The sequence below is a fragment of the Schistocerca serialis genome, chromosome 11, assembly GCF_023864345.2.
Source record: "Schistocerca serialis cubense isolate TAMUIC-IGC-003099 chromosome 11, iqSchSeri2.2, whole genome shotgun sequence".
Classification (NCBI taxonomy): domain Eukaryota; kingdom Metazoa; phylum Arthropoda; class Insecta; order Orthoptera; family Acrididae; genus Schistocerca; species Schistocerca serialis.
In genome coordinates this window covers 110,031,480-110,058,761 of record NC_064648.1, presented here as the reverse complement: position 1 = coordinate 110,058,761, position 27,282 = coordinate 110,031,480, and the positions used below count along the sequence as shown (strand labels likewise).

General features: G+C 42.6%; 1 protein-coding gene across 2 annotated transcripts in view; it reads right to left on the bottom strand.

Annotated features, from left to right (window-relative positions):
* Positions 1 to 26,959, bottom strand: part of LOC126427166 (serine/threonine-protein phosphatase 6 regulatory ankyrin repeat subunit C-like) — a 105,103-nt gene extending 78,144 nt beyond the window's left edge. The window contains exon 1 of one of the 2 annotated variants that reach the window (XM_050089390.1): positions 26,900 to 26,959. In XM_050089390.1, coding sequence (XP_049945347.1) covers positions 26,900 to 26,941 — 42 coding nt within the window. In that variant the 5' untranslated portion in view covers positions 26,942 to 26,959. The remainder of the gene's footprint in view (positions 1 to 26,899) is intronic. The other variant, XM_050089392.1, reaches the window with a different exon arrangement.
* Between the last annotated feature and the right edge of the window lie 323 nt (positions 26,960 to 27,282).

The window sequence follows — 27,282 nt, the reverse complement described above, 5'->3', positions numbered from 1 at the left end:
CTGGCAAAAGTACCGTGTGGTGATACGATTCGTCCTAGGAATTTGACCTTTTCCTTACCTAACTCAGACTTCTTTAAATTTGCTGTAACGCCATGTTCTGTGAATCAGTATACTTCTTGCACCAAAAGTCGTAAATGGTCTTCTCAGGTAGGCGTTGCAATTAGAAGGTCGTTTATTAAGTAGTTCTGCACCTAAAACTACACTATGTGATTAAAAGTGACCGGACACCTGGCTGAAAATGACTTATAAGTTCGTGGCGCCCTCCATCGGTATTGCTAGAATTCAATATGGTGTTGGTCCACCCTTAGCCTTCATGACAGCTTCCACTCTCGCAGGCATACGTTCAATCAGGTGCAGGAAGGATGGCAGCCCATTCTTGATGGAGTGTTGCACTGAGGAGATGTGTCGATGTCGGTCGATGAGGCCTGGCTCGGCGTTCCAAAACGTCCCAGAGGTGTTGTAGAGGATTAGGGTCAGGACTCTGTGCAGGCCAGTCCATTACAGGGTTGTTATTGTCGCGCAATCACTCCGCCACAGGCCGTGCACTATGAACAGGTGCTCGATCGTGTTGAAAGATGCAGTCGCCATCCCCAAATTGCTCTTCAACAGTGGGAACGAAGAAGGTTCTTAAAACATCAGTGTAGGCCTTTGCCGTGATAGTGCCATGCAAAACAACAAGGAGTGCAAGCGACCTCCATGAAAAACACCACTACACCATAACACCACTGCCTACAAATTGCACTGTTGGCACTACACACACTGGCAGATCACCGGGCATTCGCCATACCCACACCCTGCCATCGTATCGCCACGTTTTGTACCGTGATCCGTCACTACACAGAACGTTTTTTCCACTGTTCAGTAGTCTAATGTTTACGCTGCTTACACCAGGCGAGGAGTCATTTGGCGTTTATCGGCGTGATGTGTGGCTCATGAGCAGCCGCTTGACCATGAAATACAAGTTTTCTCATATCCTGCCTAACTGTTATAGTAGTTGCAATGGATCCTGATGCACTTTGGAATTCCTGTGTGATGGTCTGGATAGATGTCTGCCTATTACACATTATGACCCTCTTCAACTGTCGGCGGTCTCTGTCAGTCAACAGACAAGGTCGGCTTGTACGCTTTTGTGCTATACGTGCCCCTTCATGTTTCCATTTCACTATCACATCGGAAACAGTGGACCTAGGGATTTTTAGGAGTGTGGAAATCTCGCGTACAGACGTATGACACAAGTGACACCTAATCACCTGACCACGTTAGAAGTCCGCGAGTTCTACGGAGCGCCCCATTCTGGTCTCTCAGTGTGGTGTCACCGCCAGACACCACACTTGCTAGGTGGTAGCCTTTAAATCGGCCGCGGTCCGCTAGTATACGTCGGACCCGCGTGTCGCCACTATCAGTGATTGCAGACCGAGCGCCGCCACACGGCAGGTCTAGAGAGACTTCCTAGCACTCGCCGCAGTTGTACAGCCGACTTTGCTAGCGATGGTTCACTGACAAATTACGCTCTCAATTGCCGAGACGATAGTTAGCATAGCCTTCAGCTACGTCATTTGCTACGACCTAGCAAGGCGCCATTACCAGTTAATATTGAGATTGTAAAACATGTACCGTCAAGAGCGATGTTCACCCATTATGGATTAAAGTTAAGTATTCCAGCAGCTACGTACTTTATTTGCTAGTCTCAAGACCTTGTCCTGTTCCAGACCTCACGCCAGCCTGCGTGAGCTTAACGCGTGCCTTTCGGCTACCTGTCATAGTGGATTGGCTGTCTTGCCAGTCCACAACACTGAGGATGTGTAACGACTACTGAGGTCGCTGGTATGGAGTACCTGGCAGGAGATGGCAGCTCAATGCACCTAATATGAAAAACGTGTATTTTTGGGGGTGCCCGGGTTCTTTTGATCACATAGTGTGTGTCTAATGTGGAAATGAAGACACCCGGGCTCACACTTAAGCGGAGAGTAAGACAGAAAGTTCATAGCTTCTGCCACCAAATCCTAAGCCTCTGTACTTCCCACTGTCCTCATGGAGATCTCTAAGCCAATTTGATGCCTTTAAATCGATTGTCTTAAGGTATTTTATTTTGTGGAACTTTGGTAACTGTTCTTCTAAGTTGTCACGACGTGTTCTAACAGGAAGAATGATCTTGTTTATATTATGGGCGTCAAGTAAATGCCTGAAACACAGTAGTGCTTAACGACAACTGAAAGGGGACTACAGTGAGGCGAATATGAGTGTTGTATGACAACCCAATCTAACATGCTCTGTTTCCTTCCTTGTTGCCTCCTTCTTGGACCTGGTATGTGGTATGATGGAAAACGGAATGTTTCATGTGGATAGGCGTCCATTTTATATGTGTAATCTTTTTTTATTGCTCGAAGCTTTTCAAATGCATTCACATACCGATGTATTAATACATGTAGCTCCACACAAACTGATTCACTTACCTTTGCTTGTACTATTGCTAGATTCATAATTCTTTCACTTAGCTGTTCGTCTTTTGCGCATCACGGCGCAATATATCTGAATAAGAGAATTTTACTCTGATGACTGTATTTGGCAGAGGTTTGTTTTCTACTTTATTGATTCTGATTACATTCACTGATAACTGAGCCGTGGTAAAAAGTTGCTGCTTTGAAGAGCGCCCCGCAGCGCGTAGTGTGAAGCAGTCGCCCTCCGTTTCTGGCGGTGGCGCCGCTGTGGCAGTCGCAGCTTTGGTGTCTCCCTGTGGTGGGAAAGCGGAAAGGTTGCCTGTTCACGTGCATTTAAGGGGCGCTACGAGCTCGCCAGTGGGTCTGTGTGGGTCAGTCTCTCGTCCCCAGCTTGCTAGTCTGTCTCTCGTCCACATTTGTTAGGCAGTTAGTATCTGTCTGTCGTTGGGAGTGCTAGTATGTCTGTCGTTCGGATCAACCTTTAAAGCCGGCAAAACGAGAGTCTTCCGACTCCGCCAGTAAGAGAACTCACCGGGTGGTCGCCCGGTCGGGGCTTAGTTCCTGCATCTGCGCGTTAGGCCGCCAGTCTGCTCGAGTTCATATGTCATTGGCGGTTGGATCGATCGGTTGGTCGGTCGCGCACTGGGGCACAAGATGAATGGTCCGTCTTGAGCGTCGGCGCACGTGAGGTCGCCACGTGAGTCCAGTGGGCCGCGGCGTATAGCGGGGGGTAGTGGCTTCGCGGCCGACACAATCCACGACCTCGGTGTGGCCGGGGCGAGCTGCGACGCCGTGAGATGGGAGATCGGCGCCTTCCTGCGTCCGTTGAAGCGGCTGGCAGCGGACGGTTCGGGAGAGCGACTTGGGGGTTCAAAATGGTTCAAATGGCTCTGAGCACTATAGGACTTAACATCTGTGGTCACATCTGTGGTCATCAGTCCCTTAGAACTTAGCACTATTTAAACCCAACTAACTCAAGGACATCACACACATCCATGCCCGAGGCAGGATTCGAACCTGCGACCGTAGCGGTCTCGCGGTTCCAGACTGTAGCGCCTATAACCGCACGGCCACACCCCCGGCGCGATTTGGGGGTGCTGCGCCAGGTCTTCTCGAGAAATCGCAGTTTATTAGAAGTCAAGCGATTGGTGATATGTTGTTTCTTTACTCTTGTTAAATTCCACTTGTTTTCTGAGTGAGGTCATCAGCTGTTTTGCTTTTGGGTCGTCCCACCATTCTTCTCCGTTTGCCCACCCGCGGGAAGCTTGTTGTTTATAAATTGGGTGGTCCGTTTTTCCCTTGTGGGGTAGGGGCAGGTTAGAGCAACCTACGATTCGGGTTGTTTGGTAATCTCCCTATCAATCTACCATACGTTAGTAGCTGCCTCTGTCACGTTTGTCGGATTTGGTGTGTTAACGAATTTATTACTCAGAGTGTAACGGCCTACTACCTGAAATATGTTTTGTTCTTTGGAAACTTTGATATTATTGTCTATGATCTTGAGAGGCGGTATCTGTGTACTGTAGAGCATCTTAACTATCGTTTGGCCAACCTTGTAGAGTTTTATATAAGATTGCATTTCATGGGCTTTTATTTAAATGATCATTTTAGTATATAAAGTTGCCACCCTTTCACCGTAAGACTTTTCTTAGAAGTTAAAATCAAGTTGCACCTTCGGTGGCAAGGTTAATATTTTAACTGTTAGTGTTTTGTACTATTTCCATCCCTCCTATGGGAGTGCATAGTTTGTGTGCTTGTGTAAATTGTTAAAACTCTTAGTTTAAAGTTATCTGGCGTGTTGCAGATTTGCACCAGTGTAGTCTTTAAGAGGCTGTTGTGAGCGGTCGTAACTACAGCCATGTCAAAAGGGAGCGTCAAGGTTTTCTGCCCAAAAGCTCATACAGTCAAAACTTGTTTCCTTCTGCATCTGAATAAATTGTAAGTTTCATATTTAGAGGGTGCTTTCTGATTATAATTTTAAATCTGTTTCTTTCAAAAAATGCTTTTAGGCACTATTAAAGTGAATGAAATACCCATTTGTTAAAATAAATGTGGCTATGTTTTCATCAGTTACTCCGTGACAACTACTCCCATACTTACATAGTGTGATTAAATGTGTTAATGCTCTTGATGAATCGCTAATAAATCAAATAAATTCGTAAGAATATTCTTTGAAAATAAATCGCAGTTCAGTAACCTTTGTTCATTAATTGCAAAGAAACAGTTTCACTGTCCTGTGTGGAGCTCTACCTTGTACTGTCAGAAGATATCAAATAAGACAAGTACAAGTTTCTCAACCACTAAAAAAATGTATTTTAACGAAACATTTTCGTTATTAATGGATATTGTGAACATCAGATATTAGGAAATGAGACAAAGTAGTAGATGAGTTTTGTTATTTGGGGAGAAAAATAACTGGTATTGGTCGAAATAGAGAGGGTATAAAATGTAGACTGGTTATGGTAAGAAAAGCGTTTCTCAAGAAGAGAAATTTGTTAACAGCGATTATAGATTCAAGTGTCAGGATATCTTTTCCGAAAGTATTTGTATGGAGTGTAGCGCTGTACAGAAGTGAAATATGGAACATAAATAGTTTAGACAAGAAGAGAATAGACGCTTTCGAAATGTAGTGCCACAGAATAATGCTGAAGGTTAGATGGGTAGATCACGTAACTAGTGACCAGGTACTGAATATAATTGAAGAGGAATTTGTGGCACAACTTGACTAGAAGAAGGGATCGGTTGGTAGGACACGTTCTGAGGCATCAAGGGATCACCAGTTTACTATGGGAGGGCAGTGTGGAGGATAAAAATCGTATAGGGCGACCAAGGCATGAATACACTAAACAGATTCAGAAGGATGTAGGGTGCAGTAGGTACTTGGAAATGAAGAAGCTTGCATAGGACAGGGTAGTATGCAGAGCTGCATGAAACCAGTCTCTGGATTCAAGACCACAACGACAATGGCTATTAATTTTTTATGTTTTACCTCTTTAGATTATCTCCCTAATGCTGGAGGATTCGACAGTTCTGCACGGGGAGGGTTGGTATGTGTGTTCGCTTATATAACTCGTTAAATAAACCTTGTGAGATTATATTTGTCGATGCACATGCATCCAGTACAATGTGGGTATCTAAATCAGCAATCCTGTCAGCAGCACTACTGTTCAAAACAAACAGTAGTTTTGATCAGTACTGGTGCTGACAAGATGACCCTTGCATATGCTGTTATTTATGCATATTCGACGATGCTGGTTATAATTTTGTGTTTAACATTTGACGATGCCACTATGGCTGCAGTACATTAGGACATGTCTTTTTATAAAACAGATCTGAAGATGATCATTATAGACTGAAAATGGTAGTCTCATGACAAGAAAACGTGTGACCACAGACGTAAAGTACTGTGACATCTCTGCCGAAAGAACTCTCTAAGCTTGTGCGCGCACGAGTGGTTTGGATCACACTGTTCGTCACACGTTGTAGAAAGTGGAGCTCTGCGGCAGACCACCCCTACGTGTTCACATGCTGAGTGAACTACATCGACAATTACGACTGCAGTCTGCACGTTTTCTGCTAGACTAGGTCTATGGTCGTCTCCACACACGCCGACATCGAGGTGGACGGTGGCTCGAAACGTGCAGCGCGTCACGGACGCAGGCTGGTGGCAGCAGCATTGTGCTGTGGGAGACATTCTGCTGCGCATGCGTGGGGCCTGAGGTAGGAATAGAAGACACACTGACGGATGCGAACGACCTGCGTCCCTTCGTGCTCGATGTCTTCCCTGACGGCTGCGTCATCTTTCAGTGGTAGAACTGTCCGTGGCTCGGAGCCAGAGCCGTGCTACAGCTGTTTGAGAATCGTTATAGTGGACCTACGTTGGTATCTAGGCGACCATATAAGACTGATGTAAGTCCTATGGAACCAGTCTGGGTCGCTATCGTGTGCCATCACCACGTCTGCAAATCGGTGGCTCGTTATTTACGCGAATTGCGTGACCCACATCTACTTCTGTACTCTGCAAAACCCTCGTCAGATGCATGGTAGAGGACACGTCACACTGTACCAGTTATTTGCGTTTCTTCCTGTTTCATTCGGGTATGGAGCGCTGGAAGAATGACTGCTTGAATTCCTGCGTGCGTGCAGTAATTATTCTTACCTTATCCTCACTGTCGCTATGTGAACCATACATAGGGGGTGTAGTATATTCGTAGAGTAATTATTTGAAGCAGGTTTTTGAAACTTTGTTAAGAGACTTTCGCAAGGTAGTCTACGTCTGACTTCAAGAATCTGCCGGTCTAGTTCCTTCAGTATTTCTTTGACACCACCCTACAGATTAATCAAACATGTGGCCATTGGTGCTGCCCTTTTCCGTGTACGTGCAATATCCCCTGTTAGTCCTATATGCTTTGGATGCCACACACTTGAGCAACACTCTAGAACCGGTCGAACGAGTGACTTGTAAGCATCTCCTTTGTAGACTGACTGCACTTCCTCATAATTCTACCAATAAACCGAAGTCTACCACCTGCTTTACCCACGACTGAACCTATGTCATCATTCTATATAATATTCCTGGAAAGTGTTACCCCAGGTATTTGAAAGAGTTGGCCGATTCCAAGAGTGACTCATTGATATTATAGTCACAGGATAATATATATATATATATTTTTTTGTTCTGTGAAATGCAAAATTTTACATTTCTGAACATTTAGAGCGAATTGACAATCTTTGCTACACTTTGAAATCTTATTGAGATGTGGCAGAATATTTTTGCACCTTCTTTCAGACAGTACTCATTACAGATAACTGCATCATCTGTAAAACTTCTGAGGTTACCCTTAATATTGTCCGCAAGGTGATAGATATACGATATGAACAACAAGAGTCCGAACACACTTCCCTGGGGACCACCCTAAGTTTCCTTTGCGTAGACATCTAATGCCACATATATCCTTAAACCTACCAACAAACTGTCGGATCCCTGATACGCAGAATCAGTAATTTATTTCGTTCTAAAAGGTGGACAAAGATGCTACTGAGGCGGTGGTCATGTTTTGGTTCATCAATGTCTGCGCTGCATACTTAAGCAATGCGATGTAAACTCGAGCACAACTTCACAACTTAAACTGCAAAACGAAAACGACAAAAACAAAAGTATCAAATGGAGTACGAATACGTGAAATGGAGACTTCTCTGTATAACCACATGTATTTCTGTAACCTATAAAAACTGGACACCCGTATGAAATGTTCTCTTCGCCCTTGTTTATATCAGCACCGCCTGAACTATTTGCTATTCTTCTTTAATGACGCTGTATAGTTTATAGCAGAATACCAATCGATATCAGACTGTTTGGATGTAACTGGTATTACAGGCTTTTAGAAGACGTTAAATGATGTTGCTAAAAAGTACCACGTGGAAATGCCTAAGGCAACATTTTAAAAAAAAATTATGCAGAATGAAAATTTGTCAAAAACGAAACTTAATCATCTAATCGAGTGCATAAAACGCTGAAGGGAATGGTAGCAGTTTTCCTGAATCGAAACATGCTGAGCAGAGAAATGCGGATCTTTGGCGACAGAGTCCATCACTGCTGTATCGACGTACGGTGGATTGGTGTTGTTTGGTGGGAGGTGAGTGGCGTCTTTTGAGAGAGAGCTGGAGACTGGATTGTACGGACTGGTTCTAACGGGCCAGAAATCTTTTGACGCGCCGCAGAGAAGCTACCAACTATGTACGTTGTATAGCGACTAAGACAAGTTTCCACCCTCGTTGAATATTTCGCAATTACATGAAACAAAGGAGGTTTTTGTTGTTGTTGTTGTTGTGGTCTTCAGTCCAGAGAGCAGCTCTCCATGGTACTCTATCCTGTGCAAGGTTCTTCATCTCCGAGTAACTACTGCAACCTCGTTCTATCTCAATCTGTTTACTGTATTCGTGCCTCGGTTTCCCTCTACGATTTTTACCCTCCACACTTCCCTCCAACACTAAATTGATGACCTCTTGATGCCTCAGCCGGACGGGGTGGCCGAGCGGTTCAAGGCACTACAGTCTGGAACCGCGCGACCGCTACGGTCGCAGGTTCGAATACTGCTTCGGGCATGGATGTGTGTGATGTCCTTAGGTTAGTTACGTTTAAGTAGTTCTAAGTTCTAAGGGCTGATGACCTCAGATGTTGAGTCCCATAGTGCTCAGAGCCATTTGAACAATTTGACTCAGAAAATGAAGCTGTTTTGAAGAGCATGCACTTCATTGCTGCGAAGAGAGTCGCCTTACTTGTTTGTAGACATTCCGTCCACTTAAATACCTTCTATAGCAACACCGTAAAAACGCTCTTGACAGTTTAACAATCACAACAACTACTGTTGACATCAGATTGCTGGTCTCTGACAAGGACCGACTGTCTCCTTCGTCACCAGTCCTTCACATTTGCCACTAATTCCATCTTCAGACACCTGCAGAAACTGTAGTACTCCGCCCAGCGACAAGCCATTGGCTGCAGTATTTTCAATGTGTTTCAGCAATAAATTCTATTTTTGTGATTTTGTGTGTCAATATATCAACTTTAAAACGATATAAAGACGATTATGCGGCCATGATTTAGATTTTATGGAGTGATGTTAGTAGTATAATGTTGGTGGCCACGTTTCTGGGACAGAAATAAGAGATCGCACTCACTCAATGCTTTCTGTTGCAGCTTACGTGATCCAGTGTGATAAATAAAATACACCTGTTTAGGTTCTGGGTTTTCCCTTAATTGTGTGTGTGGCCACGCAAGCATCCAGGGCATCGTGTTTACAAAGGGTCCATGGCGCCCCGTTGTCGATGGACCGCTTACACACAATGAGAATAAATAAACTGAAGCTATTATTGTGACGTGGCTATGTAAGCAGTAAGCTCGTTACCCTAGCGCACCTGCGTAATCACGATACGTTTCTCTGATAAACCCACTGGGTTGCGGTCTAACCGTGTATCTCGAGCACGAAATGATATCAGGACTGGGAACTTAATCTCTTTCAACCACCATATAGATCATATGTACCATACTGGTCATTAAAATTGCTACACCACGAAGATGACGTGCTACAGACGCGAAATTTAACGAGCAGGAAGAAGATGCGGTGATATGCTAATGATTAGCTTTTCAGAGCATTCACACAAGATTGGCGCCGGTGGCGACACTTACAGCGTGCTGACATGAGGAAAGTTTCCAACCGATTTCTCATACACAAACAGCAGTTGACCGGCGTTGCCTGGTGAAACGTTGTTGTGATGCCTCGTGTAAGGAGGAGAAATGCGTACCATTACGTTTCCGACTTTGATAAAGGTTGGATTGTTGCCTCTCGCGATTGCGGTTTATCGCATCGCGACATTGCTGCTCGCTTTGGTCGAGATCCAATGACTGATAGCAGAATATGGAATCGGTGGGTTCAGGAGGGTAATACGGAACGCCGTGCTGGATCCCAGCGGCCTCGTATCACTAGCAGTCGAGATGACAGGCATCTTATCCGCATGGCTGTAACGGATCGTGCAGCCACGTCTCGAAGCCTGAATCAGCAGATGGGGACGTTTGCAAGACGACAACCATCTGCACGAACAGTTCGACGACGTTTGCAGCAGCATGGACTATCAGCTCGGAGACCGTGGCTGCGGTTACCCTTGACGCTGCATCACAGACAGGAGCGCCTGCGATGGTGTACTCAATGACGAAGCTCGGTGCACGAATGGCAAAATGTCATTTTTTCGAATGAATCCAGGTTCTGTTAACAGCATCGTGATGGTCGCATCCGTGTTTGGCGACGCCGCGGTGAACGCACATTGGAAGCGTGTATTCGTCATCGCCATACTGGCGTATCACCCGGCGTGATGGCATGGGGTGCCATTGGTTACACGTCTGGGCCACCTCTTGTTTGCAGTGACGGCACTTTGAACAGTGGACGTTACATTTCACACGTGTTATGACCCGTGGCTCTAACCTTCATTCGATCCCTGCGAAACCCTACGTTTCAGCAGGATAATGCACGACCGCATGTTGCAGGTCCTGTACGGGCCTTTATGGATACAGAAAATGTACGACTGCTGCCCCGACCAGCTCAGTCTCCAGATCTCTCACCGATTGAAAACGTCTGGTCAATGGTGGCCGAGCAACTGGCTCGTCACAATACGCCAGTCACTACTCTTGAAGAACTGTGGTATCGTTTTGAAGTTGCATGGACAGCTGTACCTGTACACGCCATTCAAGCTCTGTTTGACACAATGCCCAGGCGTATCAAGGCCGTTATTACGGCCATAGGTGGTTGTTCTGGGGATTGATTTCTGAGGATCTCTGCACCCAAATTGCGTGAATATGTAATCACATGTCAGTTCTAGTATAATATATTTGTTCCATGAATACCCGTATATCATCATCTGCTTTTCCTCTTGGCGTAGCAATTTTAATGGCCAGTAGTGTATATCTTGTTTCCTCGTTTAATCGTCACAAGTACTGCGAAATATGATACATTTCTTATCACAAAGCACAGTTTAGGGCGGTACCGTGGAATCAAGGTGTGGTAGCAACAAAAACCATCGACCCTCTTATGAGAAAAACTAGAAAAAATAGGCGTGTTCCATTAATGGGCAAGAATAGTGTCTCTCTGTAAACGTGGCTGTTAATGCTACACCGCTTATCACTTTCATATATATACACATACACACACACATATAATATATATTGTCACGTAGAAGAAGGTGTCATTAAATAAATGACGACCACTAACTTCACTTAACGAAGGTATATTCAGCACTTGGACATACAAGAGCGCCAGAGCGAACTGTCTCCGGCTAGAACACAGTATATATACAGCTATAGAACACTGATGTACTATCATTCTTCATATTTATGGATACTTCTAGAATGTACTGTAACCAAATACGGGAAACAAAACTGTATAGTACAGGCTTTTCTTTTTGTACAGGTGAGTATTGATGTCACGACCCTCCATGCAAAAGTTCAGTATTATAACCACTACAGCACGGTGTCACCCCGCTTCTTCTGCGACAGTGTGTGAATAGCTTCTCGGTGTTGCGTCGTCCTAGTCGGGGAACGAGTCCGCGGTCCTCTGACTTATACCCGCCCTGTCGGTGGTCTTCTTAGAACTTCTTTCGTCGCTACGCTCTTCGTCACCTTCCCGCTTGTTGCCTGTCGCTGGAGCTTCGAATTTACCCTGGGTTGCAGGATCCTTGTAGGGCTTCATTTGAAGGACGTGGACCTTATCTCTGATCTTTCGTCGTCTTGTGTCGGGGTCGAAATCTTCAACTTCATAAGAAACATCAAATAACTGTCTTACAACTTTATAAGGTCCAAAGTAGCGCCTGAGGAGCTTCCCCGAGAGACCAACCTTCCGAATAGGGATGAAGATCCAGACGAGCTCACCAGGCTGGTAGACAACAGGGCGGTGGCTCGCGCCTTAGCTTCGGCGATCGTTTCCTTGAGCCTGCAGCATGCGGAGTCGAGCTAACTGCCGAGCCTCCTCAGCTCTGGTCAACACCTGGCCAATGTAGTCGTCGTCCACGTCATCAGGATGTAAGGGAAACACAGCGTCCATCGTCGTAGTCGCCTCACGCCCATGCACCACGAAAAATGGTGTAAATCATGTGGTGTCTTGTTGTAGGTAAACGTCACGAAAGGTAGCACCTCATCCCAGTTGCTCTGCTCCAATTGACGAACATTGATAGCATGTCGGCCAAGGTCTTAATAAGACGTTCAGTAAGCCCGTTAGTTTGCACGTGGTAGGCAGTCGTCATGTGATGAGTAGTGTTGCACCGACACTTTACATCTGTCACAAGATTCGATTGAAAAACTTTCCCTCGATCCGTAATTAACGACCTCGCAGCACCGTGTTTTAATACAAAGTCTTCCACGATGAATTTGGTTACCTCGGATGCTTCGGCTGTTTTCACGGCTTTTGTAATGGCATATGGTGTCAGATAATCAGTGCAAACGATAATCAATCTATTGCCACTTGCCGACGTTGAAAATCGTCTGCGGAGGTCAATCACAACACGCTGGAAAGGCGTTTCGGTCAGGTGGTTTCTGAGGAACTGCCTTTCTCCTCTGGCACTCTTGACAGTGCGACACATAGTGAAGGACACTCCTGAATAAACTGGAGAGAAGACACTCTTGCGGATTCTATCGTATGTCTTAATAAATCCTAAATGTCCGGCCTCAGGTGTGTCATGGAATTTCTGTAGAACATCAAAGCGCATGTTTTTAGCAATCGCTGGTAGCCACCTCTTTCCAAACGGATCAAAGTTTTTCTTGCAGAGTAATCCATTAACCACCTTAAATTATCCTTTCACATCCTCTGACCGATTTAAGGCAAGCATAGTTTGGGATATCTTGGCGTCCTTCTTCTGCTCAGCAGAGAGATCCTCGAGTACAGCGAGTCAGTCACTAACTTCATCAATGTCTTTATGGTCTTGCACAGGGTTTCTTGAGAGTCAATTCTGTACACTATGGTAATGTCATACTTTTGAAGACGTAGTGAATGCCTGGCGAGTCGTCCTGTTGGACCCTTAAGACCTGTCACCCAACAAAGTGAATGATGGTCTGTAACAACTGTGAATGGTCTCCCATAGAGTTACTGTCAAAATTTGCACATGGCTCAGATCACAGCAAGACACTCTCTTTGTGTAGTTGAATAGTTTCTCTCGGCTTTTGTAAGTGTCCTAGAAGCATAGGCTATAACCTTCTCTTTTCCATCCGCAATTTGCACCATAACAGCACCGATCCCATACCCACTGGCATCTGTGTGTAGTTCTGTAGGTGCTCTCTTATCATACAGACCCAGTACAGGGTCAGCCGTCAGAGCTTTTTGCAGCACGGCGAAAGAATCTTGTTGAGTACCGCCCCAGATAAATTTAGCATCAGCTTTTAACAACACTTGGAGTGGCCTGCCTTTCATACAAAAGTGTTTGATAAAAGGACAATAATAAGAAAATAGTCCGAGGAAGCTTCTCACATCTGTAATACTTTTAGGAATAGGAAATTCCTTTAAATGCGAACATTTTTTAGGTTAGGCTTTACCGTGACTGTTACTGACATTAAATGAAACAACAAGTTCAGTGTTACCAGTCACCGTTTTATTTACCTCCACGACGCGTTTCGAAGGTCGAAGGTTTAAACCTTCGAAACGAGTCGTGGAAATGAATAAAACGGTGACTGGTAACAGTGAACTTGTTGTTTCATTTAATGTCTTACCATAAATATTGACAGCTGCCAAGAGTACAAGAGATTGACCTCATTCACAGATAATTCATCACACCAACAGCTTGTACCCCTTGTCAGCTTAAAACGGTATGTACATCAACTACTGGCACAAATGTATATCTATCTGCGTATTTTATAGCATTAACCAATGTATTACCCCAACCTTTAGGCAGCTAATATATCCAACATGCAATCTTAAGACTCTTTGCCATTTGAATGTTTTCTCTCATATAATCTCTCTCTCTCTCTCTCTCTCTCTCTCGCTCTTTCACTCACACACACACACACACACACACACACACACACACACACACACACACTTTTTACCTCTCTCTACCTCTCCTTCTGCCTCCAGCCCCTCACCTCACATCTGTTTATTAATCCCAATCAAAGAGTGTAATGTATGTATGATTTTACTGTTGTAGCCAATATGATCGTTGTAATTAAAGTCTGTAACATTTCACCTAATTGTTATCAACAAGTATGAAATTTAAGCCATTTTAACATTTCACCTGATTTTATAAACGAGTACGAATGTTTAGCTGTTTTAACTTGTCAGAATTGGATTTATATATCACCTGAAGTACACACACATATATTTGACACCTCTAAACAAACACTGCCAAATGCTTAAAACAATTATTCTGTAATAATGTTGTTACGATGTATATTCTTTGCACTTTGCGATTATGTCTTCTCTTCTGCTATACGAACCTTGCACCCAGCTGATTCCAGACGCCATATTTGTTTACAAATGTGGCAGTATGCATGTGATGTGTTACGACAGCAAAAGGAATCTGTGACCACTGAAGGTACTCTAGTTTACTTATTTAGTGTTTACCATTAGGTATCAGTTTAATTTTTTGTCAAAAGTAATCCTAAACCATATTCTGAAATAGTGTCTTGTTTCTCCACTAGGCAGTGCCACAAGTTCCTCAAAAAGTCGTAACACAACACACACACAAATGTAATACTTACTAATGTAAATGCACCCGATGATGGAGGTTTAAACCTTCGAAACGCGTCGTGGAAATAAATAAAATGGTGACTGGTAACAGTGAACTTGTTGTTTCATTTAATACGAAATTCCGTTATAGATCTCACATTTTCTGGGTCTGGCCGCACACCTTCGTTTGACACAAGGTGTCCAAGTATTTTGACTTATTTTCCTCCAAAGAGACACTTTCTTGGATTAAGTTTCAGTCCGCCTTGTTGGAGACACTTAAGAAACGCCCTCAGTCTTTTTATATGTTCATCAAAAGTTTCTGAGAACACTATAGTGCCATCTAAATAACAAAGACAGATAGTCCACTTCAGGTGACGTAGATTATCTATTATCCGTTCAGAAGTTGCTTGTGCATTACACAAACCAAATGGCATTACCTTAAACACATACAGGGGTGATGAATGCAGTTTTCTCACGATCAGCCTCATCTATTTCGATTTCCCAGTATCCCGAGTACATGTCCGTGGTTGAGAAAAACTTAGCCCCCTTCAGACAATCTAGTGTATCGTCAATTCGTGGAAGAGCGTAAACGTCCTTTTCAGTTACCTTATTAAGCTTCCTGTAATGAACACAAAAGCGCCAACTGCCATCCTTCTTCCTGGCGAGGACCACTGGTGATGACCATGGGCTCTGCGAAAGCTGAATGATGTCATTCTTTATCATTTTCTCTACCTCGTCATGAATTCAACGTTCCGTTGCTCTCTGGCTTATTGGTTGATGGTCTCCAGTGCTAATTCGGTTCTTCGCCGTCGATTTCTGTAATTTGCTCTTCACCTGTGGACTGAAGCATTCAGAGAACTCTTGAAGAATAGCAAGTAGCTTCTTCTGTTGTTCCTGACTGAGATCTGACGATAGTCGAACTAGAAGATCTTGTCTCGTAGTGGTAACACCACGACGATTTTGAGATATGATTCATGTGCTATGATGATATTATTATGACAACGATGTGTATTGTGCTTTTAAGGTATGTTTATGATCAATAAGATGATGCTATATGAGAAATTTGATCATGCTGCGTATTTATTATGATGAAATACTGAAGAAGTGTCAACGAATACGCATATGTGTAATAAGGTAAGGAATAATGAGTTGTGGTTATGGACTCTGATTTGTGGAAAAGGATGTTGGAAACCAAGAATCGTACTTTAAGAGTTAGGAAATATGTGTATTTGCGTGAATGTGAGTATCACAACAGTGCTATTCATGAGATTTCGTTTCTACACATTTCTACAGTAATTTTTCAATCTTCGAATTTTTTTGTAGATATGAGACTGTCACTGTAGCGGAAACTACTGTCGTAAATATTCCGGTAAGGAAAGTAAGTGACCTTGATGTCGCCTGGAAAAAGCCATTAGGTGGAGAAAAATAGGCCATTAACTTCGCTATTCACATTTCTTTGTAGAAAGCATCACAAATACGACACGCCCAAACTTGAAAACATATGATTACACTTTGGAGCTCGTACTTCCTGAGATTTACTGAAATGCCATATGGCTAGTGAATGACATTATATGCTCATTTTGTTTAATATCTAGTTTCTAGTTGCACAGTTGCACTGCAGCACTGGTTAAAATAAAATTTAATACATGTACTAATATCACTATTTTCTGTCTACAGACGCATTAAATAAAAATTTTATGATCTACTTTCATGAAAAAGGGAGCACAAATAGACATTTCTCTTCACAGGAATTGCATACATAATTCTTTCAACCATTTGGTAACTTGTTTGGTAGAGTAAGTTATTGTGATGCATCACTCTAGTGTTAAAATCTGACATAGGTATTAGACATTTTATATCTTTACTGTAATATTTTTTCTGCTTGAGCTTTGTCATGTTTAGGTATAACTTACTGCATTTGCTGCTGCTGTTTGTCACATGTTGTCCTACTGAATTTTACATTGTATGAAGCCAGTTTTGCTACTGGTTTATTTTTCTTGTTGCTGCACATTGGCTCATATTAATTGCAATGTTGCATTTGCTTTGCTAATTTAGATATACTACTGCTATACCAACCTTCCCCGTGCAGAACTGTCGAATGCTCCAGCATTAGGGAGATAATCTAAAGAGATAAAACATCAAACATTAATAGCTATTGTCGTTGTGGTCTTGAGTCCAGAGACTGGTTTCATGCAGCTCTGCATACTACCCTGACCTGTGCAAGCTTCTTCATTTCCAAGTAACTACTGCACCCTACATCCTTCTGAATCTGTTTAGTGTATTCATGCCTTGGTCACCCTATACGATTTTTATCCTCCACACTGCCCCCCAATACTAAACTGGTGATGCCTTGATGCCTCAGAACGTGTCCTACCAACCAATCCCTTCTTCTAGTCAAGTTGTGCCACAAATTCCTCTTCAATTATATTCAGTACCTCGTCACTAGTTACGTGATCTACCCATCTAACCTTCAGCATTATTCTGTGGCACTACATTTCGAAAGCGTCTATTCTCTGCTTGTCTAAACTATTTATGTTCCGTATTTCACTTCTGTACAGGGCTACACTGCATACAAATACTTTCGGAAAAGATATCCTGACACTTGAATCTATAATCGCTGTTAACAAATTCCTCTTCTTCAGAAACGCTTTTCTTACCATAACCAGTCTACATTTTATACCCTCTCTACTTCGACCAATACCAGTTATTTTTCTCCCCAAATAGCAAAACTCATCTATTCCTTTAAGTGTCTCATTTTCTAAACTGATATTCACAATATCGATTAATATCGAAAATTTTTCCTTAAAATACATTTCTTTAGTGGTTGAGGAACTTGTACTTAATCGTCTTATTTGATATCTTCTGACAGTACAAGATCTGAAGCTCATCCTAATGTTTACTCACTAGTGAAAAATCTTAGAGAAGATGCAGAATACCAGGGCCACCTAAATTTTGATGGGAAAAGAAGAAAGAAGGGCGTCAGCAATGAAGAATGGCGAGTCGGTTACAAAGGCCAAAGAAACTCCAGACTTGTGTAAACTTAAACCATTTATGACTTGGGTGGGCTACGTACAGAATTTGTAATGACGAAGAAAACGTCAGAACCACTGAAAAAAATTGTAAATGTTGGAAGGTACTTTAACTGTTTGCTATCTTGTAAATACTGTAAATAATGACTACCACCTCCTGGCGTTCCCTCGAAACAACACAAAGTCGACTACATGTCTCTTGAAATTTGTGAAATATTCTCTAATAAAGACTGACAAGACTATCTCAAAGACCAAACCTTTTCTACGCAATAATCGCAGCACTTGCCTTGAGAGGGTCTTTTGAATCAAAATCTGCATGGGCGGACACCGAATAAAAATTCTTTACAGTGCAAACTTCAGCAAATGACGTTGAATTAAATCCATACCTCCTCCCTCTGTTACAAGACGAGCAAACCAGCATGTAACTGGTAAGGGCGAAATAATCATAAAAAAGCGACTGGTTGCAGTTTTGCAGCCTTTCCACACTTGCTGAAGCTAATTTCCAGTAACACATATCGTCGACTACAGAAGTCCTGCTCAGAATGCGGCTAGGCGCCCGCTCGCCGGAAAATGGGACGATCAAATGATGTTACGTAGCGCATCTTTTGCTTGTAGTTTTTGATTTATGTCGTTGAGGACAATGTGTTTGTTTGCTTTTGTATTTTCACGTTAATTCCTTTTCTTCGATTTTTGCTATATTAACTGTTAGTTCATTCGCTTCAGTCCGGAACAGCGCTGCTGCTACGGCCGCAGGTTCGAATCCTGCCACGGGCATGGATGTGTGTGATGTCCTTAGGTCAGTTAGGTTTAATTAGTTCTAAGTCTAGTAGACTGATGACCTTGGATGTTAAGTCCCATACTGCTTAGAGCCAATTTTTGTTAGTTCATTTTGCTTTCTAATTGACAGGCTTGCTATATCAATTGCTACTTTTGTAGTGGCTATTACGAGTATGTGTTAAGGAATTTTTGTGTTATTGCAAGTAAACGAAGCAACTGCAATAAAATCTGATAAAGGAAAGTTTACAGTTATAATCGACCTCAATGACTACAAGGTTTTGACATTTTTCGAAGCTAACAACATAACAGAACTATCAAATAAACCAACAAATATACAGCATAACTAAAGAAAAGTACTAAAAGTTGTAATGCAATACTAACGGAATACCAAAAGAAATCACGTATTTTAATGATCCCACGCACACTGACGTTAGGTGCTTAACTGAAGATACATAAATTAAACTCATACTCGCTCAACTGTCAATCTGATAAATAGCGCAATATATTTGATCAGTAAAAACTGAACAAACTACTAACAGAGCTGTATACATATAACAAGAAACGTACCACAAAGAATTCTGGTACTTTTGCAAAAGCAATAAAAGACATCCAGAATTCACGTAATGCGAAATTTCTCTCTTTTCACGTTGCAAACCTATACACAAAGATACCAGTACAGGAAAGAATATGAATTGTGTAGCAAAATCTATTACAGCAGAGGAAAACGACTGTAGAAACTTATTAAATCAGAGATCTCCTTAAAACGAATTTGTCAAAAAATTATTCTGAATGAAATGGAAAGATCTACATTCAAGCATTGGAGTAGCTATGGGAAATTGTGTAGCTGGCACTATTGTGAACATTTTTCTCAACACATCAGAATAAAACTTTTTACGCTAATAGTGCCCAGTACTTAATAAGATCGTTTACTATTATAGATATGTTTATGACACGCTAATGTTGATTGATGGAGACAATACAGACAATATTATCCTTAAATCACGGAACATCCTCCATCCCAATACCAAGTTTACTGTGGAATTGGAAATAGGCAATTTAGTAAACTATCCTGACCTAAAAATTAGCAAATTCAATAATCGCCACACATGTGACATATACAGAAAACCGACGACCACAGATAATGTTATAAATGCTAACTCTTGGCACCGTGAAACAGGAAAGCATGCCTTTTTCCACTGCACGATTAACATAATTTAATTCTAGAGAAACCAGCTATATAAAAGGAAATGAAAACACTGTCACATACCCTACAACAATGATTTTGATCCAGATACACCAACGAAAAAACACAGCCGAAACCAACCACGATACAGAGCATAAATCTTACCAAAGGAACCTCAGCAAAACATAGAACCACATACTTACAATTTACTTAGGACGAATATCAAATAAAGATAAATGCACTGTTTAAATCCACAAACATAGAACTGGCTTTGGATACAAACAACAATGTTACAACGAAATTTCGTTCAAGTGCAACCAAATTCTCAGAACATGCCACTTCTGGAATATAAAAAAGTAACTGACTATTGCAACAATTAATATATTGGCCAAAGCGCAGGAAATTAATTTCAGATTTAGAGAACACACTAGAAGCGGTAACAGTGATCCATCACACTTCACTTTCCACCTGAAAACTCAACACCACAAAACAGAACACGAAAAGACAGTACGTACGTGGACCGTAGATAAACTTTAAAGGAAAATAATGACACTGATAGGTAACAATCTCCGGTAAGCTGTTATTTATTCTGTAAATACATAGTAAAAAACTGTCAAAACTGCATTGTCAAAATATCTGACAAAAACTTGTTTTTACGTTTCGTAAGTACAAGATCTATTACACGTTGTGAGAATGACATAAAGACTAGTATATATATGCAATATGGTCGTCACTTCCAACTAGACGTAAGTACCAGTGCAAATGTAAACGCGAATCAGCCACCGCTTATGTACAGTCACTCTTACTAATGTTATTTCGCAGGTCACTTGATAGCGGCAGTAAGCTGAAACAGATCTGTCTTGCAAAATATTGAAAAACATACCTTATTGCAGCTAGTTTGGAGCATTAGTATCAATAATGTCTTATACCGAGGAAATATAAATTTGTGTATCTAAATTTCGTTCTAAAACAGCAGTCATCATAAGACTGCAACAGTTTTAAGAAATACGTTTCTTACTTGCCTGCCCCCATTCTTTGCATCTTCTAAAATGTTAAAAGAGACATTGAATTTCATTGTCAGTTCTCATTACGTTGAATCTTACTGTCAGTTCTCAATAATACAACAGATCTAAAACTGAAATTCACCACGGGACGTGATGACGGGCCCCCTGAAGCGACACGCGGCTGGCCGCTGCTCTTGTGAGCGCGGGCCAGCTCCGTGCAGAGCCGCTGGACGCGTCAGCCTGTGCGCCTGTTGCTGTGAAGAGCCAGCCAGTGTGTCGCTCCGGGCAAGTGTCGCAACCCCGAGGGAAGCGACAAGACCGTGACTCAAAGAGAACGTTTCACACCTGCATAAACACTGCTAAGGTAAACGGCAGACCTACATCGACGGATGAGTTGGTAACAGATCGCTTCTGCATACCAAAACATTGAGAAACCAGCCAGCGACCGGACACCCTAGCTCACTGACCGATGAAGGTGTCGGGTTTAAAGCGAGGGAAATCAAAATTTTAAAATCAGCGTGCCTAATTTATCTGAGGAGTTAACAGCAGAGGGACGAAACAGTACGTGTTGACACAGAAGTAGAGATATAAGGCCCAGATAGCACGAAAGACATTTAGAGTTCCAACAGAATCTGAAGAAATGTCTTTTATTTTGCCTGGGAACAAGGATTGAAGATGGTGAACTTCAGAAATACTTATATTTTGTGACGAAGTAAATATAGCACAAACAGATTGGGTGGCAGGCAAGTAGGGTGGCGTACGAAAACACAGATATTGTCAAGGAAGCTTGTACCCACTGAAAAAGGTGCTGAGGATTCCCTGACTGTGTGGTTGCTGCAGGCACTGGAAACTATATTTTAGAGAAGGTAGAATGCATCAAAACATGTTTATATACATCTTGAAAGAATATAATGAAACTCCACATACATTCTCAGGACACAGACAATACCACTGAACACTTTTTGAAACTGCTTGAAGGAAACATTAGCAAAAGACAAATGTCTGACAAGGAGGATGTAAAACAAGCTCTTCTAGAAGAACAGGACAAAATTCCATTCTCCAGGCAGCAAACAGTGACAACTGCAAAATAAAACACAACTAATTTTATTTTTTTTAGTTAAAGATTGTTTCAATGGGAATACAGAAGCGTCCGATTCCACTTGTCTGCTTTGACCCATGACATCACCATTATTGCGGAAACGACCATTCTCAATGTCTCTAATAAGGCGCCTATTATGTCATTACATAAACACGACAACAGACACGAAAATACATATAAAACGAACAAATACATCTCCCTCCAAAACTATAATCAAACTAACGGGACGAGCGCGGAAAATTGGGAGTTTTTGGGTGGGGACAAACTAATTATAAACACATTCACACACTACGATCCCACACCACACAAAATGGCGTCATAGAAAGACCACAAAATTCCCAAATTCCGCTACACTCACAATATCGACAGGAACCGGTCGCTTCCCTTCACCTACATAGCTCAACCGCAATTGTTGAAACCACAAAATAAAAACCAATTATTCCAAAGATTATAATCACACCGCAACTGTCCATACCACAGAAGCAACACCTATAACAACAAAAGTAGGAATCGGACACTTCCCTTGACCTATATAGGTAACAGCAGCTCACGATACCAAAAGACATACATAACTACGACACATTGGAATCTGACACTTCCCTCTATAACTCAAATACAACTGACGATACCAAAAAAATTTAAATTGAGTACTTCCCCTACGATACATAAATCAACCACAAGTGCCGATACCAAATCATCAACCACCAACACATGCCGGAAATAACACTGACCCAAGAACACATAAAAACCTCACCAAACGTCATAACACACGCACAATAGACCCAAAAAAACGATTACCTACCACAAAAAAGTTCCGGCGCTATACACTAGGTCAACCACCCCAATGACACACATGCACACAGACATACACAAACAAACAAAGGAACACAACCAAAACAAACCCCCAACCCGCATATTCTGCTTGCATACGCCGTATGTCACTATCTCAGCCACAAGCCCAAAAGTTGCACAAACTTAATGACGGACAACATGTCGTCCCCCATTGCAACCAGCATACGCGCACTATGAAACTTGTAAGTCATATCCACATGTAACAAAAGAAGTCGCAAATTGAATGAAACGACTTACCGCGCGATAAACAGCAAACCAACAACATCAAACAACACCGCAAAAAAAAAACACAACGGAAACTTTGTTCTTAACTCACTGAAACTAATTTCCGTTCTTCTATAACAGCCACGACCGACAAAATTCACACTTAAAGCACCGAGACCCAAATGAACCCAGTACACCACATAACGCGCGTACCACACACACACACACACACACACACACACCACCAGAGGACACCACCAACCGCAAAAAAGACGACATCTACAAACGCAACACACACAAAGTAAACTCCGCGCCGTCATGACGTCACACCACAACACCCTTACGTCATGGGTGAAAGCCGACAGGTGGCATCGGACGCCTCCGTTGACCCGTTTCCAGGCTGTAAATATAAGAAACTTGAGTAGATGAATAATTTATGAAGTAGCTTTTGCATTAATTTTTCTATTTTATTAACTTGGTTATCGCTACGAACGTATTCTGTCCCTCGTTTCTCAGTAAAATCATTTATTGAAGTGTCCGCCCCTGGTAGCTGAGCGTCATACCTAATGTCATACGTAGCGGCCTGGGTTCGATTCCCGGCTGGGTCGGAGATTTTCTCCGCTCAGGGACTGGGTGTTGTCTTGTCCTAATCATCATTTCATCCCCGCCGACACGCAAGTCGCCGACGTGGCAACTCTAAAGACTTGCACCAGGCGAACCGTCTACCCGACGGGAGGCCCTAGCCACACGGCATTTACATTTACATTAATTGAGGTACTGTTCTTTCCACAGCATTGGCTCTTCTGATTTTGTATACACTTCTTTTCACATTGCATAACCTTACTTTCTTAAAAATATACAGATAGGTTAAGTACGTCTCGGTCTCACTGTACGCTGGTCTGTGTGCTTGCGAAGCTACTATGGCATATTTCATACTTTTGCATTCGCACTTACATATTACGACAATGTGCAGTTTAACTGATACACCACGTTAAGGGTGCCTTCAAGATAAGTCAGTGTTCTACGTTTCCTTGTGCTGGTGTCGGGAAACGGGATGTCAGAGGCTGCCCGTGTTTCAAGAGCCATGACTTAGCATCACTAGTACTGCTGACGTCTCGTAAGATTAGTATTTGGCCAAGCAAAATCTGCTCAAACGTATTTAACAAATGCCTCTATCAGTTTTATAATTCCGACAGATTTCAGTCCTCTGATGGAAACTAAAACAGGAGCCAAGTCAATTCATACAGTTCTCGCAATGGAAATGAATGGGTCGTTTTGAGCTCATGACGTTTCTATCGTCGGTAAAGGGGGCACAGAAATTTATGCTGCACTTTCATCGTGAGATTTTAACGTCGAGGGCACAACTTCGTAAACGATAGCGTCGTGTCCACTAACATTCGCTGTTTTGCAACGAAATATACGACAAATGCACAGTCACGACTGCAACAACTTGCCTGCACAACACGCCACACGGAAACCGACGCCGTTCAGGTGGACCTAACACGCGCTGCGTGACGAGACGTCACGCTTTCCTGTCACGCAGATTTGAGTACAGCAAGAGCCTGGTAAGCGCTGCAAGGTTTATAAAGTCGTAATGCCGCCTCGTCCGTTTACTTACATCAGCAAATCACACAACATAACATTTTACGTCACAGAACTATGAAACACAGTCTACAAAAGGCAAAAAGATCGTAAGGTCGGGTTGTAACTATGTATTTGTTTACGTTATGGCACAATTAAATCCGACAATCCAGCTTAATTGTTGTATATCTCTTTACAGCAATTTAATATGAGCAAGTCCGTTCACTGTTATGTTCGTATTTCCCAAAAGTGGCGTAAATCTTAATTTGTTTGATATAGAATCTTTCGCACTAGTTGGTTGTTTATGTGCAGTTTGCATACAATGAAGTTTCATTTTATTGTGATTAAGATAATTTAGCGAATTCTGCAGTTGAGTGAGTGCTTAATTATTGTTGCAAGCGGTAATAACTTTTCACGTTGTATCATATAGCTGAAGCGCTAACATGGAGGCCTAATTCTTGCTGCTCATAAGTAACAAAAATCCGTGCAGGGAAAAGTGTGGTAAGTGATTTAATTCTATTTTTAAGCGTGTAATCAGTGTTGCCATGCGTGACAAGTGTGGATGGATACTCCACAGTGGAAATCACTTGGAATAATTAGTGACTAGAGGGCAAATTCCTTTAGGAATAGCTTACAGGAGATGGCAAGGGATGTAATTTATAGATAACCAAATACTAACAAAAAAATTTAATGTATTCCATGATAAATTCATATTATTTGAAAACGGCCCTCTGCACAAGCTAATCACAAGGGATACTAAACAGCCATGTAAAAGGATCACTACAGCGATCAAAGTATCTTTTGAAAGGAAAGGGAAATTTATCTTTCTGCAACAACAAGTAGGAATCCTGAATAGTTGCACACTCTGAAGATACTTAAAATTACTAAGTAACGTTATTAAAAAATCAAAGAGAATGTACATAACGTTAGAAATTAGTATTCCTGACACCAGACCCAAGACTATATGGAATTTAGTGAAATGAGAGACAGGATAACAAGCCATAAAAGACATCATTTAACTGAATGGAAGGGCTATAAATGATGAGTCACAGGTAGCAAATGTATTTAATAATCATTTCTTATATATAATAGAAACGGGTGGGGATAGACAGTTAAAGACCAAAATCACAGCAGTATGTCCAAAACATAACTTCCACAAAATTTAATCATATGAATGTATCCAAACTTCGCCTTCTGAAATTAATAAAATTACACATTGTCTCGAAAATAAAAACTCTTCTGATTTTGATGGTTTTTCCAACAGAGTACTAAAAATTTTTCCCATTCAATAAGCGCAGTCATATATGAAATGTGTAATGCATCACCAACTCCAGGTCATTTTTCCATGCGACTGAAATGTGCAGTTGTTAAACCTCTGTTGGAGGAAGCTAATGAGACGGATGTCGGTCAGTACCAAACTGTTTCACGGCTGACATTCTCAAACATTTTTGAGAAGATGACGTATTCTAAGATATTATCTCACTTTGGTGACAATAGTATCCTTATCAAATTACAGTTTGGGTTTCAACAGGGCTCCTTTACTGAGAATGCCAATTACACGTTCACTCACCAGATTTTACAAGCATTTGTAATTTCGATTCTGGCGACATTGTTTCACTCACTACCATATTTTTCCTTCGTCACTGCAGTACTGACTACTTAGGGGAAACATAACCTATTCTGGGAGCATTCTATGATAACTTGAAGGGTTTTGCATTACAGTTTCCCTCTGCAAGATCGCTGAACAACGGAGAGCTGATACCTCTTTTTTATTCACTCACAGACCCTAACACGTTTCTTAATTCTTTTCTCATGCAGTGATTTCACGGAAACAGGCATTAATTGGCTCTGCCACAACTCGTGAAGTTGTGAAAACTTCCAGTTTAGCCGGCCGAAGTGGCCGTGCGGTTCTAGGAGCTGCAGTCTGGAACCACGAGACCGCTACGGTCGCAGGTTCGAATCCTGCCTCAGGCGTGGATGTGTGTGATGTTCTTAGGTTAGTTAGGTTTAACTAGTTCTAAGTTCTCGGGGACCAATGACTTCAGAAGTTGAGTCCCATAGTGCTCAGAGCCATTTTTAGTTTAGACTCGACTACGGCACTCACAAAACTATGAAACTTATGTGAACACAGGTTGCTGATCATGTTTGGTTTGTGGGTCGCTCAATTGCGCTGTTATCGGCGCCCATACAAATTGCCAATCCTTACTCAGTCCGATCTCGCCATTTTCATAAATGATCATGAAATGATGAGGATGATACGAACACCCGGCCCCGAGCGGAGAAAATTCCCAACCCGGGCAGTAATCGAACCTAGGACCCCATAATGCAGAGGTAGCAATGCTAGCCACTAGAACACGAGCTACAGATGTGAACAACGGTGTCGCCGTGTGTGCTGTCATGTATTATGCAATCGCAGCGCAATGCCGTAGTGTAAACTAGCCTTAATGGTACAACAGCCACACAGACATTAGTAGTTAGCGAATCACAAAACCAGATAAACGCGCTCCAGCAGAGTGCAGCTGGCCGCTTTACCTCTCTCTCGGGTGTTCCAGCGGACGCCACTGCGCCGCCCATGGCTGCCGCCCGCCTGCCTTCTCTGTCAGGACTGAGCCGGGCGAGCGGCGCACACAGCTGAGAGCCGCAGCAGCCGGCGCTGACGTCACGGGGCGGCGTTGCCAGCTCGTCCCCCAGCAGCAGGCCGACGGCCGGGACAGCACTGTGCGGCAGAGAGGCGGGGTGCGGCGCGGCGCGCCGCGGCTGTACTTCGGCCAGACTGTGAAAACGTCGCCGGCTGGGGATCGAGTCTGACAGATGAGAATCTGTTCCATCTTCTGGACTCAGCTGTACTGTGTAAACGCTATACCTGGATCCACCGGAGCAGGTTCAGGTGTCATCTAAACTAGCACGTAACACGC